Source organism: Melanerpes formicivorus, unplaced genomic scaffold (genome assembly GCF_026170545.1).
Source record: "Melanerpes formicivorus ecotype bairdi unplaced genomic scaffold, bMelFor1.0.p_v2 SCAF_1, whole genome shotgun sequence".
NCBI classification, from domain to species: domain Eukaryota; kingdom Metazoa; phylum Chordata; class Aves; order Piciformes; family Picidae; genus Melanerpes; species Melanerpes formicivorus.
In genome coordinates this window covers 54566404-54579437 of record NW_027142353.1, presented here as the reverse complement: position 1 = coordinate 54579437, position 13034 = coordinate 54566404, and the positions used below count along the sequence as shown (strand labels likewise).

The window sequence follows — 13034 nt, the reverse complement described above, 5'->3', positions numbered from 1 at the left end:
AGGCCACATATACAGCACAGGAAACTTAACTCCTATCATGACAAAAGAAGTCCACAAAAACATCATTTCATGCTACTGAGAGGAAATCTTTTGTGCTGATATACAAGACTGGAATGTACACTACTGAAATCACCGTAGATAGCTATAAAACACTATGCAATACATAGAAATACCCTAAGAACATACAAAATTTACCAGTAGTGACCTGAAAGTGCAAAGAGTACATATAACTAAACGCCAAGTCCTGACCTATAAAATCTTTTATGAATGGCATACAAGCTGATAATTACAAAGCATCATTCAGACCACAAAATTAACCAATAGAACAAAGGGGGGTGGGGGAAGTATTCTTTAAGAAAATCAAAACAACAACAGCATTGGGAATGTTATCTTTGGGACTCAGAACACCATTTCTACATTGATACCTACCAAAGCCAAGGAAAATATATGCCTGACAGGGTAACACAAGTAAGAATGCAAACCACCACAGAACGCCTCAGGACTGTTACCTCTTTAAGTCTCAGCCTTTAAATCCAGCAAGCCATTAAACATTCTCAGGCATCTCACAGCATTTTACAGGGGTCTTTCAGGAATCAAATACAGATCTAAAGGAAGTCTTTGAACCTCCTTCCAATGATTGTTTTAGGCATTGTGTGGAGTTATACAAATATATTTCTATGAAAATTGACAACCCTAGTAAATATTAATTTTTTTTCTATTACCTTTCCAAATAAAAAACATAGATGGCTTGAAGACAAAACTGAGTTTTATAAATACAAAGTTAATTTGAGCATTAAATTGTGTTTTTGCTCTCATACAACCATTACCCTGAATCAACGTCAGTATGTTGCAACGATTCAAAATACTGACACCTTACTACAAGCTACTTTCCCATTTTTCCTTCTAAGCATATGATTGTCCTTAAAATATGTACATAGCAGGCAGCCAAACGAACCACCAAGTGATTTGCAAGATGTACTTACACTGGGTATGTGACAGAAAGCTTGAGCGAGCGACTGGCCTCAGCAGTCAGTGTGGCCACCCTCCCACCCTGCACTCGGCTGCCAGCCCAGGGCTCCCTGCTTGGCTTTACACCGCACCAGGGGGTTAGCACCAGGGACAAGCCACCCACCAACAGGCAGAGGACTCAGAAAAAACAGGGCAGAAAACAAAGGAGAGAGAAAAATGAAGGGAAGCCAAAGCATTTTAATGATGATTTGTGTTAGTCATTACGTGAGAGGGAGCTAGTCTAGTGTCACTCTACTGGTTTCTCAATACAGACATGCCACAATGCAAACAAAATGCATATGATAAGTAATTTGCAACATACAAGTCCTGTAGAGATGGTAGCTGATTTCTTCTAGCAGTTTTAAAGATGTACCACTCCTACTCCTCCTCTGCGCTTTCAGCTTTCATGGTACTGCCCCAAGCTCACCACATCCTCCCTTCCCTCTCAACTTCCAGTACCTTACAGAATCTCTCTGCACAATTTGGCCTTACAACAAAATGGGGAATAATGATTTTTCTGAAGAGCTGTCATGCAAGGAAAGATGTGTCCCTTAGAGTGAAACAAAAACAAAAGAACAGAAAAATGAATGTAAGGTTTAGGGCTGAGGACCAGGGTAATTTCCATGTTGTGTACATTCATCCTTTTGAGGGTATTTCAGCTTTAACTTCTAAAATGCACAAGCAGAGTCAGGCCAAATGCAAATCCCTTTCTCAGGCAAAGGAAATCACTGCCGGCATGTTTGGAGACAGATCTAGAGCACATCCCCTCAGGCTGTGCGTGGGAGCGTGGGCGCAGGGCAGCGTTCACATGAGTGTGAGTGTGCACGGGTGCGTGCCTGCGCTCAGGCTCGCCTGCCCCGGGAGGAGGTGTGCTCTGACTACACATGCATATGTACAACACATCTGTGTGAGTAGGCATGTAGAAAACCACACACATACACATTGGAAAGAACACGTATAAAATAATGTTTGAAGTCTATTAAGGTTCTTACTCAAACCATGAAAACAGGGGCTGATCAGGAAAACTAACACTTTCTCCCTGTTCACTGGGGTGCTGCAGCTGGGTGTTAAATCCTACAGTCATTTCAGAACTAGATGCCAATTTTACCCTTGTGACTACAAGGTCATTTCCCCAGTGAACCACACATATACATATATACAATTCTGATTACAGTACTTCCTGGCTTTTTTCTGGTTTACCTATAACCTTAATATCCTTCAAATGTATATTCTCTATATTTCTTTTTATTTTACTTCTTTCAGTTTAAGAGACAATAAAACCAACTGCTATGTAAGATCAGACCCATTAGCTTCCATGATGTGAATTTAGGATTCTCTGCATAATATAGACATGTATATTTTTAAAAGGTATATTATTATTATTATTATCTTTTTTAGATACACTGGAGCATATATTTCATACTAACTGTGGTCTGGTGATTAAATTTTTGTATCAAAATATTTTGTAAATACATAACATTTACCTTTAGACTTCAGCCATTTGGGGAGCTTTTTCAGTGTACCACAAAAATATGTCCTCAGGCACATTAAAACCCTATTAAATTTCTCTGAAATGTTGTCAATGCCCATATACAGTAGCCACTACTCAAAAAGGTCCTGGCCATTAAAACATTTCTTTTAAGATCCAAGCTTATTAGACCATTTTATGCACCCCTAGCTTACCATATTTCTTTTTTTTTTCTCTCTTAAATTAGATTCTGACGTTATCAAGAATGAAAATAAAGAGCAACAAGAACCCAAACTTTCTTTAAATAGTCAAAAAACTAATTTTTTATATATTTTAAAAAATAATAATTAAAAAACAGGTTTCTTTCCTGGGTTCCTTCTCTGTTAAGGTTTAAGCCCAGAGCGACTTTGTCTAAACCCCTGAAAATAGAGGTTTGCAGCGGCAGTGCTGTCAGAGCCTCAGCTCTGACTCATGGAATGTGCCACTGGAATGAAATCAGCACTTCAGACTTAACTTTTCTGGGGATGTGTGAGCCCATACAAAATGGAGTTTGGCTCTAATTTAAGGTATTTACACAAAGTTCTGGCATTTTTTAGAGCTGTAAAATTATCTACCTATAAAAACTAACTCTGGCTTAAACTCTAGATCATACAGAGGGGGGATTTTTTAGTATTACTTTTTTTACTTTTTTTTCTATAAAAAAATCTGACATGGGGTAAATTTGCTAAAATATGTATATATTTACACAGGGTGACCCAGTTGCTGTATAAATGTGAACAGTGTGTGTGTATATATATTGGCATTTAGTAAAGTGTTTCCCTGAACCTGATTGTATGTATTATTGGACACGTATCGACGTAAACATCTGAACCTACGTCAGGTGTGTCTGTTACCCATTTACATTAGACCAGAACAGAACCAACTTGACAGACAGACAGACAAAAATATATTTTCCTGTTAGACAAGTCCACCTAACTCCTTAGTTAGCTCCTGCATGGAAGTCAATCAAGTCCGCTGCTGAGCAGTGGTCTCGTTCCCACAGCAGGTAAAATACCTGTTAGGTTGGTTGGTTTTTGCTTGGCATTTTTTCCGTCACCTTGCAGAGCAAACATAATTTTTGGAGCCAGGCACCCAGCCTCCACTCCTCCCTCAGAAACAATGAGAAGTGTATTGGAGAACCTCTTGTGTTGTTTCTTTTGTAACTCTGTTCCCTTGAAGAACTCATGGCACTGCTTTGCATGAGGAAAGATGCTCATTAAGGTTCGTAATCCAAGTCCTGCTTCCAAAAAGGCATGTAAAAATGAACCTCCCCAGTGTTTAGTGCTGCAGAAAAAAGATACAAATGTAAAAAAACCAAAAAGTGCTTGAAAAGAAGTCGACTTTTTATATTCAGCAATCCAGTCTAGTAAGAAGTGATTCAGAAGTGCAGGCCCATGGAGTACAGTGTAGTAAGCCAAAATTTGAGGTGCCTTTCTTCAGGTGATGCAAAACTAATGCATTATCTGTGGTCTTCTATGCAAACTTTCACACACTGACCTCACTGTCCATATTTGCCTTCACCTCTTATTCAGCTACTTTTTGGCACTGTCCTGGTGTGTGGTAGTTTTGACTGTTGTCCCTGCTAAGCCCCTGTTACTGACCCGGCGTACCAGTACTTTGGAGACTGGGATTTTTGTTCTGTGCATCTCACTTTTGGCCAGGTGATGGTGTGCAACGTGATGGCTGTAACTTGCATCTGCTCCGTGGCTGGCAGGATGTGACGAAAGGTGTTTAATGCTGATAGGTATTTTGGAGTCCTTCACTGTGCTTGAGGGTGTTTTCAGTGAGCATGTGGTTGTTACTGGAGACACAGGCTTGGGTCGTGGCACACAGGTGACCACTTCGTCCGTAGGCCCTGCTGGTGGGTTCTCATCTGGCTCAGCATAGAGGTCATAGAGAGCATCCCCACTGTAGCTGTCCCTGGGAAGGGTCTCCTTCTGGATGCTTGTGGAACCATCTTCTTCAGGACCAGGGGTGGTTGAATCCCAGTAGCCCTCATCACTGTTTGGCACACCTTCAGGCTGCTCCTTCTCCCTACCCTTCTGCTCCTCTTTGTGGTTGAGGTGAATAGGGATCTGGTGGAGGCCACCACGTTTCACCACCACCCTGTTCTGGGCACCCTCAGTACCTCGCTTCTCTTTCAACCCCTCAGGTCTCTTTGACCCTTCTCCACTTCCTCCTCCTTCTGTCTGGGTCTCCTCTGTCTGTGACAGCATATCCCAGAACTCCTGCAGGTATGTGTCATCCACCTGGTCCGGACTGGCCATCTCCTCCCCTCCTCCCTGGTAGGCCACCATGGTGGGGCGCTTCTTGGATGCACCCAGCTTGCTGGCCCCGGGGATGCTCTTCTCGCAGCTGCCACTCCCGCCGCCCACATCCTCCTCATGGTCCGCAATAATATCTCCGCAGCCTGTAAGAGAGTCAAAGCTTTTCAGTGAAGTCACGTCAGCAAACATCAAACAAATACGATCAATCGATTGCTCTGAGGGTGGATCAACAGAGGAAGGGTCAGGGGCGGCTGCCGTCTCTTGACCGCTATCACAGTGAGGTTCAACAGGGGGGATAGTCGTTATTGGAATGTCACCTGTTATGGCCGCATCCTTCGCAGTCCCAACCTCTCCGGCGCCCTGGTCCGGTGGCTCGCTGCGGAGCTCCTCGGGTCGACTTCCAACCGCGGCAAGGTCCTCCCCGGGAGGGGGGCTGCCGTTCTGCGCCTCCCCACCTCCCGCTTCAGGCTCCTGGGCCGAGGCGTGCACCTCGCTGCTGCGCTTCTCCCGCGGTGGCTCCAGCCCGACGTCGGCTGCGCTGCTCGGCGCTTCAGACAAAGGCTTCGGCGTCTCCTCCTTGATGCACTCCAGGCTGGCAGTCAGAGACCCTGGCATAATCAGGCCGGACGGGATCTCCGATGTTTCCCCCCTCTCCTCCTTGCCGTTTTTGTCTTTCTTATGCCATCTCATGCTGCTGAAAATCCCTTTCAGCCCCTTCTTTTGTCTACCGCCAGCCCGCTGATCCGCGCTCTCCGCCCTGCCGTTCTCCGGCCTGCCGTTCTTCCTCAGCAAGGAGAAGAAGCTGTGCGACTTGGCCACCGAGCTGCCGGCGGAGACGCCGAGGCTGCCGGCGGGCCGGCCCTGCGCCTCCTTGCTCTGCGGGTCGCTGCCGGCCGGTTCCTCCTTCTTGCTGCTCTCCAGCACGGCGTCGGCCAAGCCGTCGTGTGTCCGACTCCGCACCATCCCCGTTTTGCTGGCGCCCTTCCCCTCCCCGCCTTTGCTCCTCACCCCGAAGATGCTCGGCATGGTGCCCCCGGATTTCCTCCTCTTGAACAGTTTGAAGGCGGTTTTGTTAATCCTCCCCGACGGCTGCTCGGCGGCCGGAGGCTCGGCACAGTCGCAGTGCGAGTCCATCTCTGCCGCTGCCGCCGCCGCGGCCTCTCCTCCTCCGCCGCCCCGGTGCCCGGTGCGATCCCTCACTGACAGCCCCGCCGCCGCCGCCGCCGCCCGCCCGTCTCCATGGCAACCCGGAGGGGAGATAAGCCGCTTTTCCTCCGCCGTGGGCCTGCGCCAGACCGCCGTCGCCCACTCTGAATCAACCTGAGCCGCCGCAGCTCCGCCGGCAGCGCCCCTGCCTCCACCCCTCCCCAAAAGGGCTTACATAACTTAACCCCTCTCCTCCCGCGGCCGGCCGCGCTGCCGCCGCACGGCGCCGGGGAGGTACGCGCCACGGGGGGCGACGGCCACGCCGCCTGCCCCTTGCGGGGAGGGGCGAAGAGCCAGTCCGCGCACCCTGCGCGGCCGCGGTCCGCCTCCGAACCGCGTCGCTGCCTCACGCCGCCTCTTCTTCCCCCTCTCACGCGAAGCCAGGCGCTCGGGTGCTCTGAGAGGTTGTTGCGGTCCCGCACACGGGCATCCGCGCAGGCAGAGCTGAGCTTTTGTTTACGGGAGCGCTTTGCGTCTCTTCGGTGTCCTCCCGGCGCAGTCACACCGCGCTTGGTGTGAGCACAGGCACGGAGGTGGCGTGACTCAAACCACGCGATGTGAAATGCAGAAAAGCATCATCAGCTCCGACAGGAAGCGGCGGGTGGTGCGGGAGCACAGGCTGCAGGTGACAATGCACCACCCGGCAGGGTCAGGAGAGTGAGATCATGGGATACCCATTCCGAACCTGGCAGGTACCTACCACCAGGGTCAGAAGCAAAGAATGCCAACTTCACCCTCTCCCTTGTCTCTCCTTCCTCCACCTCAACAGGAGACTTGTCTCCATGTCTCTCTTTCTCTCCAGTGCCCAAGGCCACATATCCCCATTGCCCATGACCAGAGGGGAGCAGTGGCACAAGCTGGGGCCCAGCCCAGCCCTTGCTTTGCTCACTTCCACTGCCATGGAGAGAACAGAAGGCCTCACAGAAGCCCTTTCCCAGCCCCCTCCCCCCCCCCCCCCCCCCCCCCCCCATCAACTGCACTGTCATGTTACCCAAATCACACCCACGGTGCACTGCCGCCAGGGACAATAGCCAGCAGCACAGACGGTTGCAGATCTATCCTAGGTGTAGAATAGCATAGCATACCATGGCATAGGATAGGATAGGATAGGATAGGATAGGATAGGATAGGATAGGATAGGATAGGATAGGATAGGATAGGATAGGATAGGATAGGATAGAATGTCCAAACCTCTTCTACTACAACTTTGAACTATGCCCACTGCATCCCAGAAAGGAGAGCACCTCCCCTCTTCAGGAATCTGTGGAGAGCAATAAGGATACCACTCAGCCTCCATATCTCCAAATGAGACAGACCTGGCCAAATTAACCTGCCCTGAGCTAGAGACTCACTAAACAACATCTCCACCTTGGCTTTTTCTTGAGGCTGAATTATTTTTGCTTGGGGGCTGCAGAGCAGACCTGCTTTCAATCAGAGCTGTGCTAAATTCATATGCCATGGAAGCCAAACTCTGCTATACAGCATTAGTCTGGGCTCCTCAAAACATAAACACTTGTCTGGGTTTTAGCTCTAAATGCAAGTGAGAACCACTAAAGAGAAGTTGTATGTGGGCCTTTTGGCTTGAGGCTAGGTTCTGCTTCCTTTGAAGTCAGTAAAACATTTTGCCATTGACTTTACTGGCTGGAAGAATTAGTTGGGGGGGTGGGGGGTGTAGCATCATCAGACATTCATTGCACTCTCCCATGAGAGCAGGTTGAATTATCTGTTGTGAATAATTTATCCAGTGAATTTAGTCCTTTCTCTGTTCATGTCTAAAATGTGCCATTTGCATTTAGAATTACAAGTGTTCAATAAGAGCACATCATTCAATTTGCAGATCTCTCTTGCCTTCTGCAAGAGACAGAGGAAAGGACAGACGAGATGTAAGCCAAGATTTTGGCTGGAGAAGGAGTGAGTTATATTTTAGAGAGTTCAGTTCATAAACATGCCCAGCACCCAGAAGCAATGGAGGCAGGAGGTCAGACCAGAACCTTGATCGATAAGCATAAGTTGCTCACCTTGACTGTGCCTCTACAAACTGTGTTGTCATGAGTTCCTCCATCACTTGGTAATATTTCTGCTCTTTAGGCAGATGAGGGAAACTTGATAAAAAAGAGAAAATAGCAAATACTCTTGTGCAAAAGTGATTGCCCATTGGAATGGGCTGCCTGGGAAGGTGGTGGAGTCACCATCATTGGAGGTGTTTAGGAGGAGACTTGATAGAGTGCTTGGTTGCATGGTTTAGTTGATTAGGTGGTGTTGGATGATAGGTTGGATGTGATGATCTTGAAAGTCTCTTCCAACCTGGTCTGGTCTGGTCTGGTCTGGTCTATTCTATTCTATTCTATTCTATTCTAAATACACAGAGCCAGACATCATCTGGAAATTTGAAAGAACAAAACTTAGTCATGTGTTTTGGGAAGAAGTAAGCAAAAGTGCTAATTAAGACTTGGACACATGGCTGAACTTACCAATTTTTTGCACTTTCATACTGGTGCTTTGCTACATTTCATCAGTCCTTTACATTTCACCAATCCTTCTTACAAGTATTGAGTCCAAAGGAAGGAGATACAGAGACACAAAAGGCAGAGAAGAGGTAACTTAATGCTTCACAGCTGTATGGAACAGACAAGTTATTGTGCCCTCTTTTCTTGTGTGTGAGTATGTGCAGCCATGGTGGAAAGGGTGGACTTTCATCTTGTTTGTTTAAGTCAGCTTAAAATCCAAGTGGTAATGAGGGGAAATTACTTGAGGTCAACCTGAAATTACTCTTTTGAATGTGTTTTGACAAGGTGAATTTTTTTCCTACTCATTTGAGTTTCAGTTCTTTCTGCACATTTTAAAAGATGATTTAAACAATGCTAAAGTACCTCTGGAAATGGATGGTTATTCTAAGATGAAATATTAAAGCACTGAATCTTGAAAGTGGCAAATGAAACATTCCACATTTTTATCTTATTTTTTAAATGTTATTATTCTGCTTTAATTGGAAGACACCTATGAATTCCTCATGAATTCATGACACAATTTGGTCAACCTGCCCTTGCAGGGCTCAACAGAAGAAGCTTTAGACAAAATGCTCACCAGCTTCTAAATGAAGAAGAGCAGCACTGAAAGGTGGTTATACACATGCAAAGTACCTCCTACATCTAGGCATGTCTGGACACCTGAGTGCTCTGTGATCAAGGAGACTGGGAGAAAATGTTCTGTGTCGCATCCATTGTGCCCATGTCCTCATGGAACTTCACACAGAGAGCTGAGTGGCTTTCACTTGCCCTTTTGGTTCTCCCCACTTTTGACTGGGATCTCCCCTGGAAGCAAATGGCACAACATCATTTTTTTCAAAACTGTAAAAGGCTCAGCTGTGTGAACTGCCTTCCAAGGTAAGCAAGAGTGCTTGCTGATAAAGGATGGTGAGAAGCTGGATGAAATGGAGCCAGAGACATTTTCTGCCATTTATTCTTGCTTTACTTTCAAGGAAGATCACACAAAGTCTATGTAAGCAGTGTCTTATTTGCTGTTTTACTCAGAGATTTAAAACTCGGTCCACTGAATTGTGGTAGGGATTTCCTTATGGCTTCCCTTCTTCCCTGTAGGTCTGAAATGGAAGTCTGCTTTTGAGTTCTTCTTTATGGTGAGAGTGACAGAGCACTGGAACTGGCTGTGAAGGGACTTTGTGGAGTCTCCTTCTCTGGAGACTTTCTAAGCCCATCTGGATGCATTCCTGTATAGCCTGCCCTAGGTGATCCTGCTTTGACTGCGGGGGTTGGACTCAAGGATCTCTGGAGGTCCCTTCCAACCTGTAACATTCCGTGATTCTGTGACAGTGAGAAGTGTCATAACTATCTTCCTGGCAAGGGGAAAGAAAGACTAACAAAGTGAAAACAAATGAGGAGCTCTAATTTAAAAGCACCAAGAGACTCCACAGTCAGCTGGGAGCTCCTGATGACCTGCAGATAAGGTGCAATTGTGGTGGGATAGCTGTTTCTACTACATCTCCCCTGACCTGGCTTAGCCCAAGGGGCATCTGACATAGTGGAAGGGATCCCATGCCGAGCTGCACAGAACAGCCACACCAGCAGGTTTATTCATGCAATATTGAAAATACAATATTGAAAAGGGCCAGTAGGAGAAATGTTTTCAAGGACAGAGATTTTTGTGTCTTGAGAATGAATACAAATTACAAAACTACTGAGAAAAAGTAATTTTAAAAACATGTACACTTTTAAATAGAAATTAAGGACTTTGAGGTGGGGGCTATTCAGTCTGGAGAAGAGAAGGCTCCAAGGAGACCTTATTGTGGTCTTCCAGTATCTGTATGGGGCCTACAAGAAAGCTGGTGAGGGACTTTTTAGTGTGTCAGGTAATGATAGGACTAGGGGGAATGGAACAAGGATAAAAATGGGTAGATTCAGATTGGATGTTAGGAAGAAGTTCTTCACCATGAAAGTATTGAGACACTGGAACAGGTTACCCAGGGAGGTGGTAGAAGTCCCATCCCTGGAGGTTTTTAAGGCCAGGCTGGATGAGGCTCTGAACAACCTGATCTAGTGTGAGGTGTCCCTGCCCGTGGCACGGGGGTTGGAACTAGATGATCCTTGAGGTCATTTCCAACCCTAACAATTCTATGATTCTTGTTCCCTGGATTTTGGTCTGCCTGTTGAAGGTTACCATCACAGACTGTTGGTCTGGGTCTCTGCCTTGGCTCCACCACTGACTTCTGCTGTGATCCTTAGGAAGCCACTGCTTGGATTCATATCAGCCAAAGGTACCTGCTCCAAAGACCGACAGGTGCCACAGTCCTGTTCCAGCCCTGCTCCCTACAGAGTGCTGTGGCCATGGTGGCACCCCCAGAGCTGGAGCCATTGGGTGAAACAGCAGCAACTATAATGACAAACCATCCAGCAGAGCCTCACCCTGCTTTTCTCCTGTAATTGCACTAGGCACATCCTCTCAGTTCCACCAGAGACTGCAATACATGGCTCAGAATGAAAACTGAATAAAAATCCTAGGATTCACTAAGCATGAGTTAGTGATGTAAGTGACAGCTAGCAAGCCCCTTGTCCTTCATTTTGAGAGAAGCCCCAGAGTTTTTTGGTGTTTTGAGGCTGCCTTATGTGCTGGATGGGAGCACTGAGCACAGGATGAGAGGACAGTGGTATCTGAAAATCTGTGCAGGAATTCATCACTCTGTGCACCATTTCTAAGTACCTTTGGTGAGTCCAGAGAGTCAGGGACAGCCCTCTCAACGTGGGACCCAGGATATGCTCAGTTTTAGATCAGAGTTTACCCATTTTCTGCTGAAGAACTTTTGTTTGTTTTAGCATTCTCTATAACTGTGGTTCTGCTATCACATGTACTGTAGTGTATATATAATTCATGGGCCTTGAAGAAGCAACATCAGTTTAAAACTAATAGGTCTTCCTAATGACAAGCACTGAATCTAAATGGCAGAAAGTGAATCACAAGTATTGCATCTAGACCCCAGCTGTTATGGGAAAAAGTCATCAGGCATTTAAAAAGCCATAGGTAATCACTGTTCCATGGTCTGGAATTAAAGGATTAGTATGGGGAGGCACAGAACAATGACAGGTTCATAGGGAAAACAGGCCCACTCCCTGAAAAGTTACTTCAAACACTGCAGGTTCTTCTTGCACAGTCAAGTAGGCTACTGCACAAATAAACTCTTCAGTGCATTACAGTAGATGGAAGAGATGCTGTTTGCTGGATTACAAAATCAATGGGCTCATTAAGGAAGACGCAGGTAATTGTCGGATCTTTGCTGATGCCTTAAGATCTGCTTAGAGAATCACTAGAAGTATAAAAAGAAAAATAAAAAAGAGAACAGCTAAAACCAGAAAAAGGCAAAATCAGAAAAGAAATGTGGGATTAAAGAATCCCTCTTATGAGGGATTCCATATGAGCCTTCTTGCTGTAACACTTATCAGTCTGTACAGATACAGGGGGAAAGCATCTGGATTTCTGACATTCACCACTTCTTTGCTTTTGCCTCTCAACAGATCCATGTCTTCTAATACTGCATATTTCTTTCTTCCATTTCTAGCTCGTGAAGCAGCAGCTAGGATCTCCTTGGGGCCCTTTTCTTTGTTACTCCTCCATCTGTTTTCCCAGGTCAGACCATTTTCCACATCTTTTTCTGCAAAACAGACGCTCCACAGCTGCAGAGGCATAAAGAGCATAAATGTTCTGTGCAGCATGTCCAGAGCCTGGCTGACCTTCACTCTCGGGCAGCTCAAACATGAACATGTCTCAGGGAAAAGGTTCTTAAAGGAATCTTAAAAACACAGTATATGAAGGAAGGAAAAGCGTGGTAAGTAGAGAATGAGGGATAAAGTTAATTCCCTGCACTCTATCAGATTGTCATCTCCACACAGTCTGCACTCTCACTGGAAACTCCTTGATTAACACATGAAAAACTGTTTCTGGTGTCAGTGCAATGTACGGAGAGCAAAGATCATCATGACTGAGAGATGCACATGTCCCTGCAAAGTGTATCTCCAGTCTCCTAAGACATAACAAACTGTCATTACTTTGGCTTATTGGCTGAAGAGCTGAAATACTGGGAATTGTAGTGAACAGAAGACCACTTTCTCAAAACAGAGAACTGGGCTCTATTTCCAGAAAATTGTGTCTGATCTCACAAACTTAGAAAATTTGGAAGTGCCTGGTGCAGAACTGTGCAGCTCAAGTAATCCAAATGTCCTCTAACTCTCCAAGAAATCACATTAAACAAGAACTGAAGTACAGATTGTTGAACAGGCAAATGCCCTCCTGCAGCATAAATGTGGACTTAAAAAACCAAACAGACCAAACCCAACCAAAACCAAACCCAGAACATAAAACAAACCACTCACTCTTTTCAGGTATATAAACACTGGTCCAGTTCAGCCACAATGGGAGGAAGTCCCATTTCACAAGCCTGGAAGATTGCATATTAGACTAAAGACCTGCTAGTGAGGACTTTTTGAGGAGGAATATTTCATGCTCTCACCAATAATATCCTTGAAGCGAAGCCCAACAACACC

General features: G+C 46.0%; 1 protein-coding gene across 2 annotated transcripts; it reads right to left on the bottom strand.

Annotated features, from left to right (window-relative positions):
* Nucleotides 1–242: 242 nt before the first annotated feature.
* Nucleotides 243–6143, bottom strand: AMER2 (APC membrane recruitment protein 2). 2 transcript variants are annotated; one of them, XM_068143788.1, is made up of 2 exons: nucleotides 5100–5998; nucleotides 243–4925 (listed from the first exon to the last, which is right to left on the bottom strand). In XM_068143788.1, exons 1-2 carry the CDS (start codon nucleotides 5914–5916, stop codon nucleotides 4048–4050), a joined length of 1695 nt encoding a protein of 564 aa, XP_067999889.1. In that variant the 5' UTR covers nucleotides 5917–5998; the 3' UTR covers nucleotides 243–4047. The 2 variants fall into 2 exon arrangements, with proteins under 2 accessions (XP_067999889.1, XP_067999897.1); XM_068143796.1 differs by having other exon boundaries at nucleotides 243–6143.
* Nucleotides 6144–13034: the final 6891 nt, after the last annotated feature.

Excerpts from the sequence above, each read along its gene's own strand:
- AMER2 (XM_068143796.1), bottom strand. The coding sequence starts at position 5,916 with ATGGACTCGCACTGCGACTGTGCCGAGCCTCCGGCCGCCGAGCAGCCG.